Source organism: Salvelinus namaycush, chromosome 4, assembly GCF_016432855.1.
Source record: "Salvelinus namaycush isolate Seneca chromosome 4, SaNama_1.0, whole genome shotgun sequence".
NCBI lineage: Eukaryota > Metazoa > Chordata > Actinopteri > Salmoniformes > Salmonidae > Salvelinus > Salvelinus namaycush.
In genome coordinates this window covers 35,887,765-35,910,958 of record NC_052310.1, presented here as the reverse complement: position 1 = coordinate 35,910,958, position 23,194 = coordinate 35,887,765, and the positions used below count along the sequence as shown (strand labels likewise).

Genomic DNA, 23,194 nt, shown 5'->3' with positions numbered 1-23,194 from the left:
TGTCTCCATATTACATTTATCAAAGGGTGTAGGAAAGGGATCATCAACTAGATTCATCCGATTCGGGATGCTTTTTTCTTGAGCGTATGTTCAGGGGGCCAGAACATAATTACAAATGATTACAGAAAAGCAAATTTACCGCAATATGATAGAAAACAGATAGTTGAATAGTTGACTAAAACATCATTATTTTAAACCTGGCTTACATTTGCAAATGATCACATACTGTATATCTCTCTATTATGCGTGGGAATACTTTGGAACAGATTTCCAAAATTAAAATCACTTTATGTCCAACATTTAAAAAGAATGATAAAAAAAGTATCATTATTTTTTGCTCAGAAAATGTGGGGGTCTTAATGAATACGATTATATGAACAGAGAGGATCCTAGATCAGTACTACTGTACTAATCTGATACACTGTTGGGGGACCCTGGTGTAGGATGAACACTCCAAACAACATCACAATTATCTAATAGAACCATAATTGGTCATCTCAGAGGACACAACTCGTGGTGAAGCGTTTACAAGTTTGAGGTTAATATTGTAACAATGAACAGCAGCTAAGACCTGAAAGTAGAATATACTTTTCTGCCTAAAGTTCACTGCTCAATGCTGGTAATCAACCCTCAAGCCAAGGCCAACCCTCCTCAAACTCAGGGATATTGCTCTGACACAAGTTCTCATTGGGGTGCACACACACACACACACACACACACACACACACACACACACACACATTGTTCAGCACTACCACTGCCTCAGTGCTCACTACTAGCTACTACTAAGTTGGTTTTTAGCTTTTTCCTCTCTGATGTTCACTCAACAATACTCGACTCAGTGGTTGCTTACTGGGTTCACTCTAATGTGAGTGCTTACTGGGTTCACTCTTTTAGTTTCACTTTGTTTTGTATCATGTCACTGGTTTAGTTGTTTTGATTGTGTTCTGTAAGGAGCCACTATGAGAAGTAGGATAGGTAATGACGGACTCTCAGCGAACACCTATATCAGGCAAAATGACAGTATGAGTGGGAATCTCAAGACAGTTTCCTTTTACTTAACATAAAGAATTCTCATCCTTTTGGATAAAGACTGTGTCTGAGCTTTGAGAGATTAGCTGTCAGTGCTCTCTCTCTTCTTTCTCACCATGCATTTCGTATTGAGACGTTGCCTGAATTTCAGACCTGCATGGATTTGCCCATAGATCTCACCCAGCTGTGGCTTAGCATTCAATTCAAATAGGCATTCTCTGACACTCTACAGCCTGCAATGATTTCAGAGACATTGTCTATGACCACATCTGTAGCTGAGCTAGCTAAAGAGCAAAGTAGCCTAAAAGAGGATATGGCTGTTCACATCAGCACCTTGCTGGCACCTCTCCAAACTTCCATTGATGCCTTTTGAGAAACAGTCAACACTTTTGGGCAATGTCTCACTACAATGGAAGGTTCCACCACCGACAACACTGAGCGGATTGTCGAACTGGAGAAGGCTGTCACCCGTCTGAAAACAGACAGCACAGTTCTGCTATCAAAGGTAGATTCGTTAGAAGTGATATGCAATGATGTCTTTGACAAGCCGCCAGACCTCGTGTCTTGCCCTGATCTGTTTCACCTGTCCTTGTGCTTGTCTCCACCCCCTCAAGGTGTCGCCCATCTTCCCCACTTATCCTCTGGGTATTTATACCTGTGTTTTCTGTCTGTCTGTGCCAGTTTGTCTTGTTTGTTCAAGTCAACCAGTGTGTTGTCTCAGCTCCTGTTTTTCGCCAGTCTCTCTTTTTCTCGTCCTCCTGGTTTTTGACCCTTGCCTGTCCTGACCCTGTACCTGCCCGCCTGACCACTCTGCTTGTCCCTGACCCTGAGCCTGCCTGCCATCCTGTACCTTTGCTCCACTTCTGGATTAGCGACCCATGCCTGCCTTGGCCTGCACCTGTTGTTACAATAAACATTGTTACTTCACACAGTCTGCACTTGGGTCTTACCTTGATTCCTGATACCTTGACCAAGTGCACAGATCCCCCCACCCCCAAATCCAACCCAATGGAGCGGCCTAGGGGATAATTGCTCGCCTTTATCCCTACTAAGACAAGGAATGTGCCATGCGCTGGGCGAGAGAGCATCAACAAAAATTCAGTGGGCAAGATATACCTTTCTACCTGGACAGGAGTGCCAAACTCGTGAAGGTCATCAAAGCCTGTCTCTACAAAAAGGGGATCAAGTTTCAGCTCTATCTTCAGGTCTTTTATGAGGGAGAGACCCTTACCTTTGACAGACTGGACGAAGCTAAAGCAATCTATGCCCGGCGCTTGGAGTAAAGTTTATCGAGGAATGCTAACAGCCTGGCTGGCCAACCATGGCAGACGAATTAGCTAACGTTACTTTGCTAGCATTTACTGTCTGGCTAGCCACTCACTGACTGTCTCCTAGCTGGCTAGCTAGCTAGCGTGACACTGACATTTGCATTGAAGCAATGTTATTATTTCATTCCAGGAGCACCCAAGGACATGTTCTTTTCTTTAGCTTTATGTAACTGGCTAGATGAGATTTCAGACATCAACATACGTCACATTCTCACTTGCTGGGTAACTGGCTAACTACCGAGATGTGGCTAGGTAGCTGGTTTTGGACATTGGAAATTTGACTGGCTTGCTAGCATGGCTAGATGGATGGCTAGCTGCACACAATAACCAGAATAATTAATCATTAAAATGACTATTTGAATACGGCTGGGGACGTATACCACTTCATCATTTCAAGCTGCTAGCTGGCTTCATTATTGTTGGATATTTGGGAAACTAACTAGTTAGCTACACCTGGAATCAAATGACTAATTTCCTGTGTCCATGTAAGTATCTTAGCTGGCGTTAGCAACATAATGTTTTCTGTATGAGCTTGAGCTCTCTAAAGACAACTTAATCCTATAATCTCAGGGTTGACTTTGGGGTGATTTCATAAGCTTTCATGCTTTTGAATGTTTAATTCAGTGGTTGTTAAGATACAGTATGTATTGTAGCTCAAATCTATTCAAATGTTATTTGTCACATGCTTTGTAAACTAACAGTGAAACACTTACTTATGGGTCCTTCCCAACAACAACTTGGCTATATGTAGCCTTTATTTAACTAGACAAGTCAGTTAAGAACAAATTCTTAATTACAATGACGGCCTACCCCTGCCAAACCCGGACGACACTGGGCCAATTGTGCGCCGCCCTATGGGACTCAAATCAAATCAAAGTTTATTTGTCACGTGCGCCGAATAGAACAACCTTACAGTGAAATGCTTACTTACATTCTCTAATCATGGCCAGTTGTGATACATCCTGGACTCAAACCAGGGTGTCTGTAGTGACACCTCTAGCATTGAGATGCAGTGCCTTAGCCCGCTGCGCCACTCGGGAGCAGCGGGATACCTGTACCGAGTCGATGTGTAGGGGTATGAGGTAATTGACGTAGATATGTACATATAGGTGTACATATAGATAAAGTGACTAAGCAACAGGATAATAAATATGATCAGTATTTATGATGAGTCAAAAGAGTTGCAAAAAAAGGATCAATGCAGATAGTCCGGGTAGCTATTTGGCTTGGGGGTAAAAGCTGTTCAGAGTCCTGTTGGTTCCAGACTAGGTGCATCGGTACCTCTTACCAACAGTCTATGACTCGGGTGGCTGGAGTCTTTGACAATTTTTAGCGCCTTCCTCTGACAATGCCTCGTATAGAGGTCCTGGATGGCAGGGAGCTTGGCCCAAGTGATGTACTGGGCCGTACGCAGTACCCTCTGTAGCGCCTTGCGGTCAGATGCCAAGTATTTGCCATACCAAGCGGTGATGCAGCCGGTTAAGATGCTCTCAATGGTGCAGCTGTAGAACCTTTTGAGGATCTGAGGGCCCATGCCAAATCTTTGCAGCCCCCTGATGGGAAAGAGGTGTTGTCGTGCTTTCTTCACAACTGTGTTGGTGTGTGTGGACCATGTTACTTCCTTAGTAGGGGTGTAACGGTTCACCAAACCCACAGTTCAGTACATATTGTGGTTTTGGGTACACTGTTCGGTTCAGTTTCGGTACAGCAGGAAATTGAAATTCCAATAGTTACTGTAGTAAATGTTGGTTTATTAAAGAAAATACAAAGTGTTGGTATTCCTGATTCGGTAAATGATCATGAGTCATATAATGACTTTTTGAGTGCACAATCAGGAATACCAACACTTTGTATTTTCCTAAATGAAAACACACGATTACTCATCAACGACAACATTAAAATGAAGTGCAATATGCGTGTGAAATCAATATGAAAACATGGCTCAGATATTGTATAGGCCTATGCTGTAATGTTTTCTTACAAAGAGAAAAATATACGCACTTGTGTGACTCTCATAAAAGGGGTGTGTATGTAACACATACTTCTCATTTCCCACTCTGGAGTAATGTGATGGGCTGTCACTGTTAAGTAGCTCTCTGTAGCCCTGGTGGGCCATCCATCTGTAGTAAGCGCAACACAGGGTGCATTGGCCAATTCATTGACAACTTTAGCTTTAGTTTGCTTATATAGAGCGGGTACTAACCTGTTTGCTGAAATGGGTGTAAGGGAGAAGTTCGTAACGTCCCTCGAGCACTTTCACGAGGTGCTGAAACCCCCTATTCTTCTCAAACACTGATAATGGGCACATATCCACGGCTATAGACATACCTATTGCTCTTGTAATTTATTTGGCCCATTCAGAATCAGCTGCGAAGGGATGCTTGAATGCAGAGGGGAGACAAAGTTGTGTTGTTGTTTTTTTGCGTTTCTGTCTTGCTCCGGTAGTAGGAATACTGGGGTGATGTCTGAGTAAATGTGTCAACATGTTTGAGGTTGAGCAGTGGTAACATGTTCTCTCTGTCCATCACGGTTGTAATCTACTGGGAAACCAAAATGTTCCCAAACTGGAGATTTAACGATGATGGAGAATCCTCCTGGTTTATCGACCCCATCACTCGTAAACAACTAGTTTCCGGCTGCTCCTCACAAAAAGACAGTTAGAAATGCAGCAATTAATATATACTTTTTGATTACAACGTGCACATAGGCTCTAGTTGTTTTCAGTGGTGCAAAGTACTTAAGTAAAAATACTTTAAAGTACTACTTAAGTAGTTTTTTGGGTATCTGTACTTTACTTTACTATATATATTTTTGGCAACTTTTACTTTTACTTCACTACATTCCTAAAGAAAATAATGTACTTTTTACTCCATACATTTTCCCTGACACTCAAAAGTACTCATTACATTTTGACAGGAAAATGGTCCAATTCATATACTTATCAAGAGAACATCCATGGTAATCCCTACTGCTTCTGATCTGGCAGATTCATTATACACAGATGCTTCGTTTGAAAATGATGTTATCTGTTGGAGTGTACCCCTGGCTATCAGTCAATAAAAAATGGAAAAATTTGTTCTGTCTGGTTTGCTTAATATAAGGAATTTGAATTGATTTATACTTTTACTGATGTGGACTGCAATAGCGATTGTGTCATCTGTGGATCTGTTGGGGTGGTATGTGAAATGGAGTGGGTCTAGGGTGTCTGGGATGATGGTATTGATGTGAACCATGACTTTCAAAGCATTTCATGGCTAAAGATGTGAGTGCTACTGGGCGATAGTCATTTAGACAGGTTACATAGGCGTTCTTGGGCACAGGGACTATGGCGGTCTGCTTGAAACATGTAGGTATTATAAACTGGGTCAGGGAGAGGTTGGAAATGTCCGTGAAGACACTTGTCAGCTGGTAAGCGCATGGTCTGAGTGCACGCCCTGGTAATCCGTCTGAATGTTAACCTGTTTAAAGTTCTTACTCACATCGGCTACGGAGAGTGAGCCGGCGTAGGAGGATTCGATCTTAGTCCTGTATTGACACTTTGACGTGGATTGTAGGTGGTTGTAGCGGGATTTCTTATAAGCATCTGGATTTGTGACCCGCTCCTTGAAGTGGCAGCTCTAGCCTTTTGCTCAGTGCAGATGTTTCCTGTAATCCATGGCTTCTGGTTGGGATATGTACGCACGGTTACTGTGGGAACAACTTGTTAATGAAGCCGGTGACAGATGTGGTAAACTACTCAATGTTATCGGATCAATCCCAGAACATATTCCAGTCTGTGCTAGCGAAACAGTTCTTAAGGCTGGGACAATACCAGTATCGCAATCCTCATTAGTATCGTAACTACGTTTCCATCCACAGTTTTTATGTGAGTAAAGTTGTACCGTAGAAGAAAAAAAATCACGACAGCTGTGATGTAAACAGGACGTTTCCGTACAATTTTATAAATGTCGACAGTTTGTTCGTCTGTAAAAAATTAAGCTAGAAATGGCGATGGAAGCGTCTTTATGTGCAAATAATGATATAACAACCATCATATCGAAGTAACGTGATGACATAGTGTGTTGTCCCCCACTACGACTCAGGAAAGCATGTAGTTATATTAGGCTACAGATTAAATAAGTTATGATGAACTTCACAGAGTGGTGAAAGTGCACAATGATCTTGATGCTCCTTTCCAATAAATATTGAGGATCTTATTCTGGTGACATGATGATCGATGCTTGACTGCCTTTAGACAACAACAGAAATATTCTCGCTCTTATCCATAATAATGCCATCATGTAGACTAGCCTACCCGCACAGCCTACCTGCACTGTATTTGCGAGCTGGCTAGAGCGTACGTGCCAAGACCAGAGTAGCCACATTTGCTATTTAACGCAACATTTTTTGTGAGAAAATCAGTAGAGTTGAAAATGCAACGGAAACACATTGAAAGACATCGATTTTTATTTGGTACATGAAAACTTAAGCGGAAAAACTTGTATCTGTGCCATCATGGCATCTGTGACAGCATGTGCAACACCATTGAAGCTATCTCCATTTTAAAGTGGCATGCGCCATGCTCTACCAACTGAGCTACAGAGGACCAACATGTGGGTAGTGGACAAGTGCACACTTCAGGAAAAAGTGTCAAGTATTGAGATGCATAGCCAGCGGGGAGACTCCAATCTTCCAAGAGCCCAAACATTGACATCTATTTGGCCAAAACACAATGTGCTATACAATACTGTAATATACTGTACTGAACTTGAGTTTCTTACATATGAAGAAAGGGCCCATGGACTATTGATCTGGTGGTCTGGATCTTGAGACCACTCGAGACCACATTAATTTGGTCTTGAACTTATTACGGTCTCAACTCACTGAGTCTGGATCTTGGGACCAATGGCCTGGTATAAATCGTTGTCTTGGCTCCTGGATATTACCTTAGTCTTTGGTTTACAAACCATAGGCAACCCAATTTGAAAAAGACAATACTAGCTGATCACTCCCAACCCATTGGAATCCCCACCCAGTTGACTACTTTTAAATGGTGGAAGCCCTCAATGGCAATGTCTATACTAAAACAAGTTAGAACCATCCAGAGTCCTCCATTTATGATTGACACTTGACACTGAAACGTCTGTTATTTTTCCAAAATAAATATAAGATAATTTGACATAATTAATTAGATGCATAAGTAATTCAATCAATCAGAAAGGTTCAGATTCATACAATCAAGACGGAACACTTTACAGAGAACAATATAGATTATATTTCTCTAGATTAAGTCTTAAAGTTTAGAAAATCCATTTAAACAATAATGTTACTATTTAGTTAATGTGGTATGCAGTGGAGATGATATTACCTCCATGACAGCCTTGGTGTGTTCCCCCAGGCAGGGGAGGCCCTGGATGGCCTCCAGACAGTGCACTGCTGACGGCAGACTCTTCAGGACTGAGGCTGCTTGACGGAATGCCAGGCATGGACCCTTACTTTCATTGAACTCAGAACTTTCAGCCAGTTCCTCCATCACATCCTACAGAGAAGAGGATGGGACAGACAGACAGACAGAGACAGAGAGAGACAGAGACAGACAGAGAGAGAGAGAGATAGAGAGAGAGAGAGAGAGAGAGAGAGAGAGACAGAGAGAGAGAGAGAGAGAGAGAGAGAGAGAGAGAGAGAGAGAGAGAGAGGCACAACGAAAGGAGAGGGAAGAGAGGAGAGGGATGTGAGAAATATGAAGATGAGAAACAAAGATGAAACAAGGAAACCCAAAAGAATTGTGATATGAGGTCAGAGAAATAGAGGGATGGGAGAGGACAGAGAGAAAAACAAAGGGAGCGATAGTGTGGGGAAAGAAAGAGAGAGAGATATGTCAGGTGTGCACTCAAACATCAAATGCACTGACCCGTGGTGACAGTCAGACAGGGATCGGAGTACACAGTTCCCCTCTCCTTCACTCTCCTTCTTTACCCCCATCCATCTGTCTTCCCGCCATGGTAGGCCCAGGCGCACAGGCCTTCTACTGGATGACCGCACAGTGACATGTTGGTCGGTGTGCGCCAGAGAGGAACCTGTCATTTTCCTCTTGTTGACAAAAGGCTCCCCAGGGGCCTGCAGTGCTCTCTCCTCTCTGAAGCAACATGGTGGTTCAAACGAAAGTAAAGAACAACTGGCAGGAGTTTTCCCTTTTGTTATTTTCAGAAGAAGGATTTGGCCGGGGGGGAGGGGGCGGGTTTATGCATGAGCTGTCCCAGAGGACACCATGTTCCAGGAAAGAGAAGCTTCATTACTCGATACCCATTGCTCTGCATTGATATACAGAACAGACTCATGGTAAATGTAGGTATGTACAGTCAGGTCCATAATTATTGGCACCCTTGATAAAGATGAGCAAAAAATACGATATAAAATAAATAATACAAATACTGAGCTATATTGCATGCTAAAAAAAAAGGGAAATTATATTATTTTATACTAATCTAATTGCTCAGAGAAAGATATTTTGCTTAACAAGCAATAAAAAAAATTAGGGATCAAAATTCTTGGCTCCCTACCCTTGCGAGGATAACAACACTGTGACTTTTTTGAAAATGTTTGATGAGATTGGAGAGCACACTGAAAGGGATCTTAAAACATTCCCCCATAAATAATCTTTCCAGCTCCTTGATATCCTTTGTCTGCGCTTATGGACTGCCCTCTTCAAATCAGACCACAGGTTTTCAATGGGGTTCAAGTCCGGAGACTGTGGCAGAGGCAGCCAGGTTTTTGGCCGCAAGGGGATCTTCCATCAAGACAATAACCCCAAGCACATATCCAAATCTACAAAGAAATAGTTAATTGACCACAAAATCAATATACATGACCATCTCCCAATGTCTGTTGGAAAGCAGACTGAACTCTAAAATTTTGCCTGTGCTTAGCTCGAATCCGTTTATTTTTATACAAAAAAACTCCCTAGTCCTTGCCAATGACAAGCATACCCATAACATGATGCAGCTACCACCATGCTTGAACATATGAAGAGTGGTACTCGGTGATGTGGTGTTGGATTTGCCCCAGGACATCAAGTTAATATCAGGTATCAAGGTAAGACCCAGATGCAGACATGTGGAATTGACTATGATTTAATATTCCAACAGGGGCAGGCAATAGACAGGTCAAGGCAGGCATGGGTCGGTAAACCAGAGGTGAGGCAAAGGTACAGATCAACAGGCAGGCTCAGGGTCAGGGGCCGACAGAGTGGACAGGCAGGCGGGCTCAGAGTCAGGACAGGCAAGGGTCAAAACCAGGAGGGCGAGAAAAAGAGAGACTGGGAGAAGCAGGAGCTGATAACAAAAACGCTGGTTGACTTGACAAACATGACGAACTGGCAACGGACAAACAGAACACAGATATAAATACACAGGGGATACTGGGGAAGAAGGGTGACACCTGGAGGGGGGTGGAGACAATCACAAGGACAGGTGAAACAGATCAGGTTGTGACAGTTCATTTCTTTGCCACATTTTTTGCAGTTTAACTTTAGTGTCTTATTGCAAACAAGATTCATGTTTTGGAATATTTTGATTCTGAACAAGCTTCCTTCTTTTCACTCTATCATTTATGTTAGTTTTGTGGAGTAACTACAATGTTGTTGATCCACCTCAGTTTCTCCTATCACAGCCATTAAACTCTGTAACTGTTTTAAAGTCACCATTGGCCTCATAATGAAATCCCTGAGCGGTTTCCTTCCTCTCCGGCAACCGAGTTAGGAAGGACGCCTGTATCGTTGCAGTGACTGGGTGTAATGATACTCCATCCAAAGAGTAATTAATAACAAAACCATGCTCAAAAAGTGATATTCAATGTCTGCTTTTTTACCAATAGATGTCCTTCTTTGCAAGGCATTGAAAAACCTACCTGGTCCTTTTTGTTGAATCTGTGTTTGAAAAGCACTGCTCGGCTGAGGGACCTTACAGATAATTGTATGTGTGGGGTACAGAGATAGGATTGTCATTGATAAATCATGTTAAACACTATTATTGCACACAGATTGAGTCCATGCAACTTATTATGTTACTTGTTAAGCACATTTTTACTCCTGAACTTATTTAGGCTTGCCATAACAAAGGGGTTGAATACTTATTGACTCAAGACATTTCAGCTTTTCATTTTGTATTAATTTGTAAAAATGTATAATAACATAATTCCACTTTGACATTACGGGGTTCTGTGTGTAGGTCAGTGACACAAAATCTCAATGTAATTAATTTTAAATTAAGGCTGTAACACAACAAAATGTGGGAAAGTTTGCAGGTTTTTTCTCTCCTGGTCTGGTTGAGTAGTGAGCTAGATCAGTGCGGTCACCAACAGTGTGGCCGGGCCATGGGTGATCTGTCATGGTGCCTCGGGTCAGCAGGCAAGACCTGAGCCCAGACTGGCAGAAGGCTCCACTGACCCGTTCACAACATGCAGCGAGAGGATGACCTCAAACACACCAACAAGCACGCACACACACACACACACACAAACAGACAGGTAGTTCACACGCATGCATGCACACTCACACAACACACTCCCACGCATGCACAGCTGGGCTCCCTTCACACCATGAGATAACAAGAGGATTGAGGCCTTCATTGAGAGGGGTGAGAGGGCAGGCTCATGCTGTGCTGGGATACTCTGTCTGCACGGTTGGTCTGCCTGGAGGAGCTAGCTTGGTAGCTACTGTAGCAGGGGGAGCCTTATCCATAATTTAACTAGAACCACTGTACAGAGTGGGGCAGCTTTCCACTGATTATGGGGAAAGACATCTTAGCTCTATTTGTCTAGTACAGGCATTGGTTGAATAGTACAGGTATCGTATGACACCTGTGCCAAGGCTTTGCCTCACTGCACCAAACAATTGTATAAAATTGACTAAATAAGTGAAAGTGCATTTGTTTTGAATTTGCATTGGTTTTCCATAATGGCTACTGCTTTGGACCTGACCACGTTTGTGAGAGTATTTCTTATGTGTGAAGATAATGTGTCTTGAGAGTACTTTTAAAGGAAGGTGAAGGGTGTGTAGCGAAGATGCATTAGGCGCGTCTCTTTCCAGAATGCGCTCTTCCCTGCCTATCCATGTGCTTTCATTGTTTGAATTATTGTTGAGTGTTGGTGTTGGTCTTTATAAATTCCCCATTACATACATCACTGGTAGTTAATGAACTATTAATCCCCATAATTTCTAATCTACAATGTTTGGTTACAGTCATTTCTGTTAATGTATCAATATATTTTTACAGTCATTTACCATTCTTGGAGTGGACATGTTGTTTGCGTGTTCACCTCCTATGCTACAGTTGTGAGAAACAAGTTTTGGTGTGTCAGAGCACGCATAATAGTAACTGGCCTGCGCACAATGTATAAAAGTGCTCATTTGGGGATGTCTGATAGAGGGAAAAAACTCTAGACCTCCTTTACTCCACACACAGAGATGCGTACAATGCTCTCCCCCGCCCTCCATTTGGCAAATCTGACCATAATTCTGTCCTCCTGATTCCTGCTTACAAGCAAAAACTAAAGCAGGAAGTACCAGTGACTCGCTCAATACGGAAGAGGTCAGGTGATGCGGATGCTAAGCTAAAGGACTGTTTTGCTAGCACAGACTGGAATATGTTCTGGGATTCATCCAATGGAATTGAGGAATATACAACCTCAGTCATCGGCTTCATCAATAAGTGCATCGACAACGTCGTCCCCACAGTGACCGTATGTACATATCCCAACCAGAAGCCATGGATTACCAGCAACATCCGCATCGAGCTAAAGGCTAGAGCTACCGCTTTCAAGGAGCGGGACACTAATCCGGACACTTATAAGAAATCCCGCTATGCCCTCAGACGAACCATCAAACAAGAAAAGAGTCAATACCGGATTCTGATTGAATCCTACTACACCGGCTCTGAAGCTCGTCGGATGTGGCAGGTCTTGAAAACTATTACGGACTACAAAGGGAAATCTAGACGCGAGCTGCCCATTGACGCGAGCCTACCAGACGAGCTAAATTACTTTTATGCTCGCTTCGAGGCAAGCAATACTGAAGCATACATGAGAGCACCAGCTGTTCTGGACGACTGTGTGATAACGCTCTCGGTAGCCGATGTGAGCAAGACCTTTAAACAGGTCAACATTCACAAAGCCGCGGGGCCAGACGGATTACCAGGACGTGTACTCAAAGCATGTGCGGACCAACTGGCAAGTGACTTCACTGACATTTTCAACCTCTACCTGACCGAGTCTGTAAAACCTACATGTTTCAAGCAGACCACCATAGTCCCTGTGCCCAAGGAAGTGAAAGTATCCTGCCTAAATGATCACCGCCCCGTAGCACTCACGTCGGTAGCCATGAAGTACTTTGAAAGGCTGGTCATGGCTCACATCAACTGCATCCTCCCGGATACCCTAGACCCACTCCAATTCGCATACCGCCCCAACAGACTCACAGATGATGCAATCTCAATCACACTCCACACTGCCCTTTCCCCCCTGGACAAAAGAAACACCTATGTGAGAATGCTGTTCATTGACTACAGTGTTCAACATCATAGTGCCAACAAAGCTCATCACTAAGCTAAAGACACGGGGACTAAACACCACCCTATGCAACTGGATCCTGGACGTCCTGACGGGCCGCCCCCAAGTAGTGAGGGTAGGCAACAACACGTCTGCCAAGCTGATCCTAGACACTGGAGCCCTTCAGGGGTGTGTACTTAGTCCCCTCCTGTACTCCCTGTTCACCCACAACTGTGGGCCAAAAACGACTCCAACACCATCATTAAGTTTGCTGAAGACACAACAGTGTCAACGATGAGACAGCCTATAGGGAGGAGGTCAGAGACCTGGCAGTGTGGTGCCAGGACAACAACCTCTCCCTCAATGTGAGCAAGACAAAGGAGCTGTTCGTGGACTACAGGAAAAGGCTGGCCGAACAGGCCCCCATTAACATCGATGGGGCTGTAGTGGAGCGGGTCGAGAAGTTCAAGTTCCTTGTTGTCCACATCACCAACAAACTATCATGGTCCAAACACACCATGACAGTCATGAAGAGGGCACGACAACACATTTTCCCCCTCAGGAGACTGAAAAGATTTGGCATGGGTCCCCAGATCCTCAAAAATGTCTACAGCTGCACCATCAAGAGCATCCTGATTGGTTGCATCACCGACTGGTATGGCAACTGCTCAGCATCTGACCATAAGGCGCTACAGAGGGTAGTGCGTACGGCCCAGTACATCACTGGGTCCAAGCTTCCTACCATCCAGGACCTATATAATAGGCGGTGTCAGAGGAAATCTGCAAAAAATGTCAGAGACTCCAGTCACTCAAATCATAGACTGTTTTCTCTGCTACCGCACGGCAAGCGGTGCCAGAGCACCAGGTCTAGGACCAAAAGGCTCCTTAACAGCTACTACCCCCAAGCCATAAGACTGCTGAACAATTAATCAAATGGCCACCAAACTATTTACATTGACCCCCCCTCCATTTGTTATGTACACTGCTGCTACTCGCTGTTAATTAACTATGTACAGTCATTTCACCCCTACCTACATGTACAAATGACCTCAACTAACCTGTACCCCTGCAAATTGACTTGGTACTGTTACCCCCTGTGTATAACCTCGGTATTGTTATTTTATTGTGTTACTTTTTATAATTTTTTACTTCAGTTTATTTGGTAAATATTTTATTAACTCTTCTTAAACTGCACTGTTGGTTAAGGGTTTGTTAGTAAGCATTTCACGGTAAGGTCGACACTTGTTGTATTCGGTGTGACAAATAAAGTTTGATTTATTTGATTTCTGATTGTCTTAAAAATATATATATACTGTATATATTTCCAACAATCTCCCCCTCGATAACCACCAACCCTCAGTGTGAAAGAGCAAAATGTCATGCTCGGATCCCATATATTCTGTGGAAATATAATAAAATACCTTAACACTTCTCCCTTGTGCAAATAAAAATCAAATCAAATCAAATTTTATTGGTCACATACAGATGGTTAGCAGATGTTAATGCGACCCGCAGTTTGGAACTTGGTAGTGAGTGTTGCAACTAAGGAAATATGATTTTTACGCGCTACAAGTTTCAGCACTCGCCAGTCCCATTCTGTGAGCTTGTGTGGCCTACCACTTTGCAGCTGAGCCGTTGTTACTCCTCGACGATTCCACTTCACAATAACAGAGCTTCCCTGGCCAACTAAGTGCTAACAGGGCAGAAATCTGACGAACTGACTTGTTGGAAAGGTGGCATCCTATGACGGTGCCACGTTGAAAGTCGATTTTATACACCTGTCAGCAACGGGTGTATCTGAACTAGCCGTATCCACTAATTTGAAAGGGTGTCCACATACTTTTGGCTGAACCCAGTTGATACATTGTTGCAAGTTTGCTTGCTAGAGCTCAAGACACAGAAAACGAGACAGAGGCAAAGTAGAGTGATGAATGCGATTAAAAAAAACTATACCATGCTTTGCCAATCTCTAGCATCTCTACTTACCAGCTGTAAAGTGAAATGTGTCCGTTGCTATCAAATAAACGTCTGAATCCAACTTTTGTCCAAACCGCACCCTATCCCTGTTGAGTTAGACAGTTGGCTGCCATTAGACCATACACTTCACGCATACTTCCTGCCACAAAATCTACCACTGTCTACACAGCAGGAATATGGTGCGGTTTGGACAAAAGTTGGATTCAGACGTTTATTTGATGTTGAGGGTCACATTTCACTTTACGTCCGGTAAGTAGAGCTCCTAGAGATTAGACATATGTCTTTGTTGACATTACATTTTTTCATGGTAGGGTTATTTTCTGTCCCAACCCACCAGAACGATTCACAACTCAGAGTCCAACCAATACACAAACTCTTGATGTTGTGTCCCAAAGCTAGCTAGCTAGATAACTTTAGCTAACCATATGCCTAACCTAGCATTTCAACGTTACGGACAGTAATGGACAGTATGATGACTTCTGTTTGTAAATCCATAACTATGTATGTTATTATTGCACTTTCTGATCTAGACTCTTAAGTTGGATCTTATTTTCTTTCAACCAGGGGAGAGAGTGCAAAAGGGAAGCCAGCCTTCAACGACAGCTTTGTAAAGCTGGGAGAACTCTGATCCATTGCCAAAGAGGGTGAGTAAACCTTGTCACCAAAAAAAACCAGTGCCAGTTCATGTTCATGTCCAAGAGTGTTGATCAAGGATCAGGTCCCACCTGTTTGTAACTCCTAAATATGGACCCTGGTAATTTTCACTTCCTTCTCAACCCGATCCCGTAGCCCTCAAATTCAAGAGGAAGCCTAACCAGCTGACTTCCTATCATTTAACAGAACAATATCTCTATGTCATGCTGGGTTGAGGGCCTCTAGGTCTATGTGAGGGACATGCAAGAACACAGTCGTCCACTTTTGATATGAGTAGTGTTAGCGAAGACGATGGATTAAAAGAAACTGTATATGATTCGCACATATACCCCTGTTAAAGAATATTACATCTTGAAGTACTGCAGTGTGTCTGTAATATTTAAAAAAATATTAGATGACAGAGATTTTCCTTTGAGAACTGTAGGCTATTATAATGGCTATGATTACTGATACATTGGTGCATGTATTTGTCTTTCAGTTACACCTTTGTTGGCGCTGACAGCATCTGCAGACATTGAGACCAGGTGACCAAGCTATTGCATATGGAGAAGGCAACTAAAGTGACTGTGAGCTCCAACAAGACAAACATCAGACATGGACTGGGTCAAGTGGCTGCAGATAACCTGAACTTCCTAGATTGGCTAGTGAAGGAGTTCAGGGACAAGGGGATATCAATGTCTCCCAACCTTATTTACTAAAGGGATTAGAAAAGGTGTTCAATTATCTTAAAGCAGAACGAGGTGAAGATGCTTGCACGCTTAGAAAAAAAGGGTTCCAAAAGGGTTATTTGTGGAGAGATAGTTCTACCAAGAACTGTTTTGATCTGAAGAACCCTTTCTGGAAGACAAGAGTTCTTTGTAATGCAAAGTGTTCTACCTAGAACTTTTAATATCCTAAGAACCGTTTTTGAAAGAATGGATGATTCATTGAAAGGCAAGAATGATTTTTCAGAAGGCAAGTGTTGCTTGGAAGGCAACAAGGGTTCTACATAGAGACATATTTCCCAGCATGCTCTATTGCAGGGTGATTTTCAGAATTGTTTTTTTTATATATCTGCGTTTTTGCATGTGAATTGATTTGATTTGGCCTGTAAACCAGGAGTTTCCTAACACCACTGTGTTAGGGTATAACTAGGCCCTCAAAGAAAGGCCTTTTGATACACTATATATACAAACTTGTGTATGTGGACACCCCTTCAAATTAGTGGTTTCGGCTATTTCAGCCACACCCGTTGCTGACAGGTGTATAAAATTGAGCACACAGCCATGCAATCTCCATAGACAAACCTTGGCAGTAGAATGGCCTTACTGAACAGCTCAATAACTTTCAACGTGGCACTGTCGAAGGATGCCACCTTTCCAACAAGTCAGTTCGTCAAATTTCTACCCTGCTTAAGCTGTCCCGGTCAACTGTAAGTGCTGTTATTGTGAAGTGGAAAAATCTAGGCTCAGCCGTGAAATGGTAGGCCACACAAGCTCACAGAATGGGAGTTTTCCGAGTGCTGGGGGGGCATTAAAATCATCTGTCCTCGGTTTCAACACTTACTACAGAGTTCCAAATTGCCTCTGGAATCAACATCAGCACAATATCTGTTAGTCGGGAGCTTCATGAAATTGGTTTACATGGCCTAAGAACACCATGCGCAATGCCAAGCATCGGCTGGAGTGGTGTAAAGCTCACCGGCCATTGGAGCAGTGGAAACATGTTCTCTGGAGTGATGATTCACTCTTCACCATCTGGCAGTCCGACAATCTGGGTTTGGCGGATGCTTGAAGAAGCAACCTGTCCCAATGCATTGTGCCAACTGTAAAGTTTATTGGAGGAGGAATACTGGTCTGGGGCTGTTTTTCATGGTTCGTGCTAGGCCCCTTAGTTCCAGTGAAGGGAAATCTTAACTCTACAGCATAAAATGACATTCTAGACGATTCTAGAATGTCATTGTAGGGGAGGGCCCTTCCCTGTTTCAGCATGACAATGCCCCCGTGCACAAAGTGAGGGTCCATATAAAAATGGTTTGTCGAGATCGGTGTGGAAGAACTTGACTGGCCTGCACATTTCCCTGACCTCAACATCATCTAACACCTTTGGGATGAATTTGAACACTGAGGCCTGAGACAGGCCTAATCGCCCAACATCACTAATTATCTTGTGGATGACTGGAAGCAAGTCCCAGCAACAATGTTCCAACATCTAGTGGAAAGCCTTCCCATAAGAGTGGAGACTGTTATAGAAGCAAAAGGGACCAACTTCATATTAATGCCCATGATTTTGGAATGAAATGTTCGACTAGCAGGTGTCCACATACTTTTGGCAAGGTTGTGTATATGTATTTATTGTCATAAAAGTTTTTATTCTAAAGGCTAATAAGGCTGTTGGAACCATTCATTGATGTTTCTAGGAAGAACCCTCCAAATATAAAACGGTTCTCAGTAGAACCTTTAATATATGGTTCTAGGCAGAACCCTTCATACAGGATTCTAGGTACAGTTGAAGTCAAAAGTTTACATACACTTAAGTTGGAGTCATTAAAACTCGTTTTTCAACCACTCCCCAAATTTCTTGTTAACAAACTATAGTTTTGGCAAGTCGGTTAGGACATCTACTTTGTGCATGACACAAGTCATTTTTCCAACAATTGGTTACAGACAGATTATTTCACTTATAATTCACTGTATCACACATAATTCACTGTATCACAATTCCAGTGGGTCAGAAGTTTACATACAATAAGTATGTGCCATTAAGCAGCTTGGAAAATTCCAGAAAATGATGTCATGGCTTTAGAAGCTTCTGATAGGCTAATTGACATAATTTGAGTCAAGTGGAGGTGTACCTGTGGATGTATTTCAAGGCCTACCTTCCATCGCAATGCCTCTTTGCTTGACATAATGGGAAGATCAAAAGAAATCAGCCAAAACCTCAAGAAAAAAAATGGTAGACCTCCACAAGTGTGGTTCATCCTTGGGAGCAATTTCCAAATGCCTGAAGGTACCACGTTCATCTGTACAAACAATAGTATGCAAGTATAAACACCACGGTACCACGTAGCCATCATACTGCTCAGGAAGGAGACGTGTTCTGTCTCCTAGAGATGAACGTACTTTGGTGGGAAAAGTGCAAATCAATCGCAGAACAACAGCAAAGGACCTTGTGAAGATGCTGGAGGAAACAGGTACAAAAGTATCTACATCCACAGTAAAACGGGTCCTGTATCGACATAACCTGAAAGGCCGCTCAGCAAGGAAGAAGGCACTGCTCCAAAACCGCCATAAAAAAGCCAGACTACGGTTTGCAACTGCACATGGGGACAAAGATCGTACTTTTTGGAGAAATGTCCTCTGGTCTGATGAAACAAAAATAGAACTGTTTGGCCATAATGACCATTGTTATGTTTGGAGGAAAAAGGGGGAGGCTTGCAAGCCGAAGAACACCATCCCAACCGTGAAGCACGGTGGTGGCAGCATCATGTTGTGGGGGTGCTTTGCTGCAGGAGGGACTGGTGCACTTCACAAAATAGATGGGATCATGAGGGAAGAAAATTATGTGGATATATTGAAGCAAAATCTCAAGACATCAGTCAGGAAGTTGAAGCTTGGTCACAAATGGGTCTTCCAAATGGACAATGCCCCCAATAATACTTCCAAAGTTGTGGCAAAAAATGGCTTAAGGACAACAAAGTCAAGGTATTGGAGTGGCCATCACAAAGCCCTGACCTCAATCCTATAGAAAAGGTGTGGGCAGAACTGAAAAAGCGTGTGCGAGCAAGGAGGTCTACAATTCTGACTCAGTTACACCAGCTCTGTCAGGAGGAATGGGCCAAAATTCATCCAACTTATTGTGGAATGCTTGTGGAAGGCTACCTGAAACATTTGACCCAAGTTACACAATTTAAAGGCAATGCTACCAAATATTAATTGAGTGTATGTAAACTGCTGACCCACTGGGAATGTGATGAAAGAAATAAAAGCTGAAATAAATCATTCTCTCTACTATTATTCTGACATTTCACATTCTTAAAATAAAGTGGTGATCCTAACTGACCTAAGACAGGGAATTTTTACTTCAATTAAATGTCAGGAATTGTGAAAAACTGAGTTTAAATGTATTTGACTAAGGTGTATGTAAACTTCCGACTTCAACTGTATAAACATGTACAATGGGTTCTATGAAGAACCCTACACCCTTTGCAAATGGTTCTACCTAGCACCAAAAAGGCTTCCCATATGGTGACAAACCGAAGAACCCTATATGGTTCTATTTAGCACCTTTTTTTCCAAGGGTGTAGGTTGACAGAGACCAGGAGCATAAGGCTGAAATCCAACGGATTGGAATGTAACATGGCAAGACACTCTCACAGTACAAAATCAGAGTTTTGTCTTCTTCGAATGGAGAGGGGAACTGCAGACAAAACTTTAAATCAGGAACATCTTAGAGGAAGGAGTAAATGAGCCATTTGCTTAAGGATACAGGACATCTTTACACCATCAAGGCAGCCTGTACTGGATTTAGTACTGAACTAATTGAGGCAGTTGTAGAACACAGGACATAAATATTTGACTTAGCCTATGTTGTCAACAACCTTCCAGTATTCAGATTACAACAAGCAAGAGAAATTCTGCACATCATCAGTAAAGTTTTTGGTGACGTTGAGGGTGTAGAGCCTATTTTGATTACATGGGTTAAGTTGATGAGGAAGATGAAGACTTTGAGACGGAAACACAACTCAGACACATAAATGAAAGGTACACTTGCACAAACATGGCACCACTGGTCAACAGTAGGCCACTAGAAGTAAGCTTTTAACACACAACTGTCGTTCTCCAGTGCATTCGAAAGTATTCAGACCCGTTCCCTTTTTCAACATTTTGCTACGTTACAGCCTTATTCTAAAATATATATTTTTTAAATATCTTCATCAATCTACACACAACACCCCATAATGACAATGTGAAAACAGGTTTTTAGACATTTTTGCAAATGTATTACATATAAAAAACGGAAATACTTTATTTGCATAGGTTTTCAGACCATTTGCTATGAGACTCGAAATTACGCTCAGATGCGTCCTGTTTCCATTGATCCTCCTTGAAATGTTTCTACAACTTGATTGGAGTTTACCTGTAGTAAATTTAATAGATTGAAAGTAATTTGGAAAGGCACACACCTGTCTATTTAAGGTCCCACAGTTGACAGAGCATGTCAGAGCTAAAACCAAGCCATGAGGTCAAAGAATTTGTCCGTAGAGCTCCGAGACACGATTGTGCTGAGGCACAGATCTGGGGAAGGGTACAAAAAAATGTCTGCAGCATTAAAGGTCTCCAAGAACACAGTGGCCTCCATCATTCTTAAATGGAAGAAGTTTGGAACCACCAAGACTCTTCCTAGAGCTAGCCGCCCGTACAAACTGAGCAATCGGGGAGAAAGGCCTTGGTCAGGGAAGTGACCAAGAACCAGATGGTCACTCTGACAGAGCTCCAGAGTTCCTCTGAGAAGGGAGAACCTTCCAGAAGGAAAACAATCTCTGCAGCACTCCACCAATCAGGCCTTTATAGTAGAGTGGCCAAAGGTAGTAGAGTGGCCACTCCTCAGCAATAGGCACATGACAGCCCGCTTGGAGTTTGCCAAAAGCTACCTAAAGGACTCTCAGACCATGAGAAACAACTCTTTGGCCTGAATGCCAAGTGTCACGTCTGGAGGAAACCTGGCACCATCCCTACAGTAAAGCATGGTGCTGGTAGCATCATGCTGTGGGGATGTTTTTCAGAGGCCGGGACTGGGAGACTAGTCAGGATCAAGAGAAAGATGAACAGAGCAAAGTACAGAGAGATTCCTGATGAAAACCTGGTCCAGAGTGCTCAGGACCTCAGATGGGGTGAAGGTTCACCTTCCAACAGGAAAACGGCCCTAAGCACACAGCCAAGACAACGCAGGAGTGGCTTCGGAAAAAGTATCTGAATGTCCTTGAGTGGCCCAGTCAGGTGCTTCAACGAATTACTAAGTAAAGGGTCTGAATACTTACGTAAATGTGATATTTCAGTTTTTTGTTTTTTTACATTTATAAAAATGTCATATAAACTGTTGTTGCTTTGTCATGATGGGGTATTGTGTGTAGATTGATGAGGGGGGAAAAGATTTAATAAAAGTTTGAATAAGGCTGTAACGTAACACAATGTGAAAAAAGTCAAGGGGTCTGATTACCGTCCGAATGAACTGTATATAGTAGTTATTTAGTTGAATGCTTAGAAATTAGACTGTTGCTATCTGTTACTTGTCCAAATGCCACTTATTAAAACTGTCATAACTCATGCTCCAAACTATCAGTGGTGTTGTTCAATTCCAACTATTAACATCATGGCTTTTTTTCAAATAATGAATTATTCAAAAAGCATAAAGCAAGATAGATTTTTACTTTGTTAAATTAGACAACAAAACAATTATGCACGGACATTTACACAGATAAAAAGTTGTACTGATAAATACAAAACATAAATAAATACAGATCGATACAAAATATTTCCAGTGACAATATTAGTTGACTTAGCCTACTCCTGCCCCTTAACTCCCAATCACTGTCTACCCCTTAGTCAGTCTTGGTCAGGCTAAGCCAAACACATCCCCAGCTAGCCTGGCACCCAATTTGTTTCAAATCAAACTGGAACATTTCTCCACTTCAATTTGGACCTCACCCACCCCAACAACTCACTGTTCTTCACTTTTGAGAGAAGGTTTCTGTTAGAACCAGGAAATGCCGTGAACTTTGCCTGATTAGGTTTTGAACATGTCTGCCTCCCTGACAACCTCTACTAGGACTAGAATGTCCTGAGTTTGGCGAGCAGCATGATGAATGTCACTAGACTTTGATGCCTCCAATTCAGCATCTGTGGTGTCCAAGTGCTTGAGGACACCAATGGACTTGTTAATCCTGTCTGCTGCTTGCTCAGTCAAGTTTGGACCCGGGCCTTACAAAAATGACTTCAAGGAATTGTTGAGGGTCAAGTGGGATGTTCTTTGCCTTCCCATTCCAGAACCTGTTCCAGGTAAGACTGTGTGTCAACCGAGGGGAAGGAGTGGCATTGACTTGCAAGTTCAGTAGGTACAGTAAGCATATTGGCTATGAGCATATGCCTTGTAGAACAACAAAGCTACAGTGTAACTTCATTCTATAGCTAGAGGACTCCTGATAGCTCCAGGAGTGATAAGTATACTTTTTTTTGTCTTTATCTGTTGTGGTCTAGTACTGTCTTTCTGCTAGCTAGAGCCATCTACTTTAAGTGATGCTTGTCTTCCCAGTGTCCTGAACTGTTGACTGCTCATAACTTGCAGATCGTTGTTGACATATCGACCAGGATCAAGGGGCAGGGCAATTTGTGACTTGTTTTGGTAGTTAGTGGCTGTATTGGAGGGGGAGTGGTTTCACCTCAATAAGGCAATTAACAATTAGTACAGGGAGGTGTGCTCTCAACCTCTGCTGGGCAATTATCAATGTGTGTTAGTTCTTCAGTCTCTCCTGGTTTCTCAGTGGCAGCTGTAAGCGGCAGTCGTGTCAGTTTTGATTCAAAACTAAGACCGTTGCCAAATCAAAGACTGTTCTGCGGAGTTGTTCGAGGAAAGAAAGAGAGGAAAGTTCCACATCACTCTCTCACTTGAGTATCTTACCTAGTTATTTACAGATTCTCATTTTG

General features: G+C 42.7%; 1 protein-coding gene across 1 annotated transcript in view; it reads right to left on the bottom strand.

Moving 5' to 3' along the window:
* LOC120045594 (DNA nucleotidylexotransferase) overlaps positions 1–23,194 on the bottom strand; it is a 156,480-nt gene that overhangs the window by 108,687 nt on the left and 24,599 nt on the right. The window contains exon 4 of the mRNA XM_038990495.1: positions 7,708–7,878. Coding sequence (XP_038846423.1) covers positions 7,708–7,878 — 171 coding nt within the window. The remainder of the gene's footprint in view (positions 1–7,707; positions 7,879–23,194) is intronic.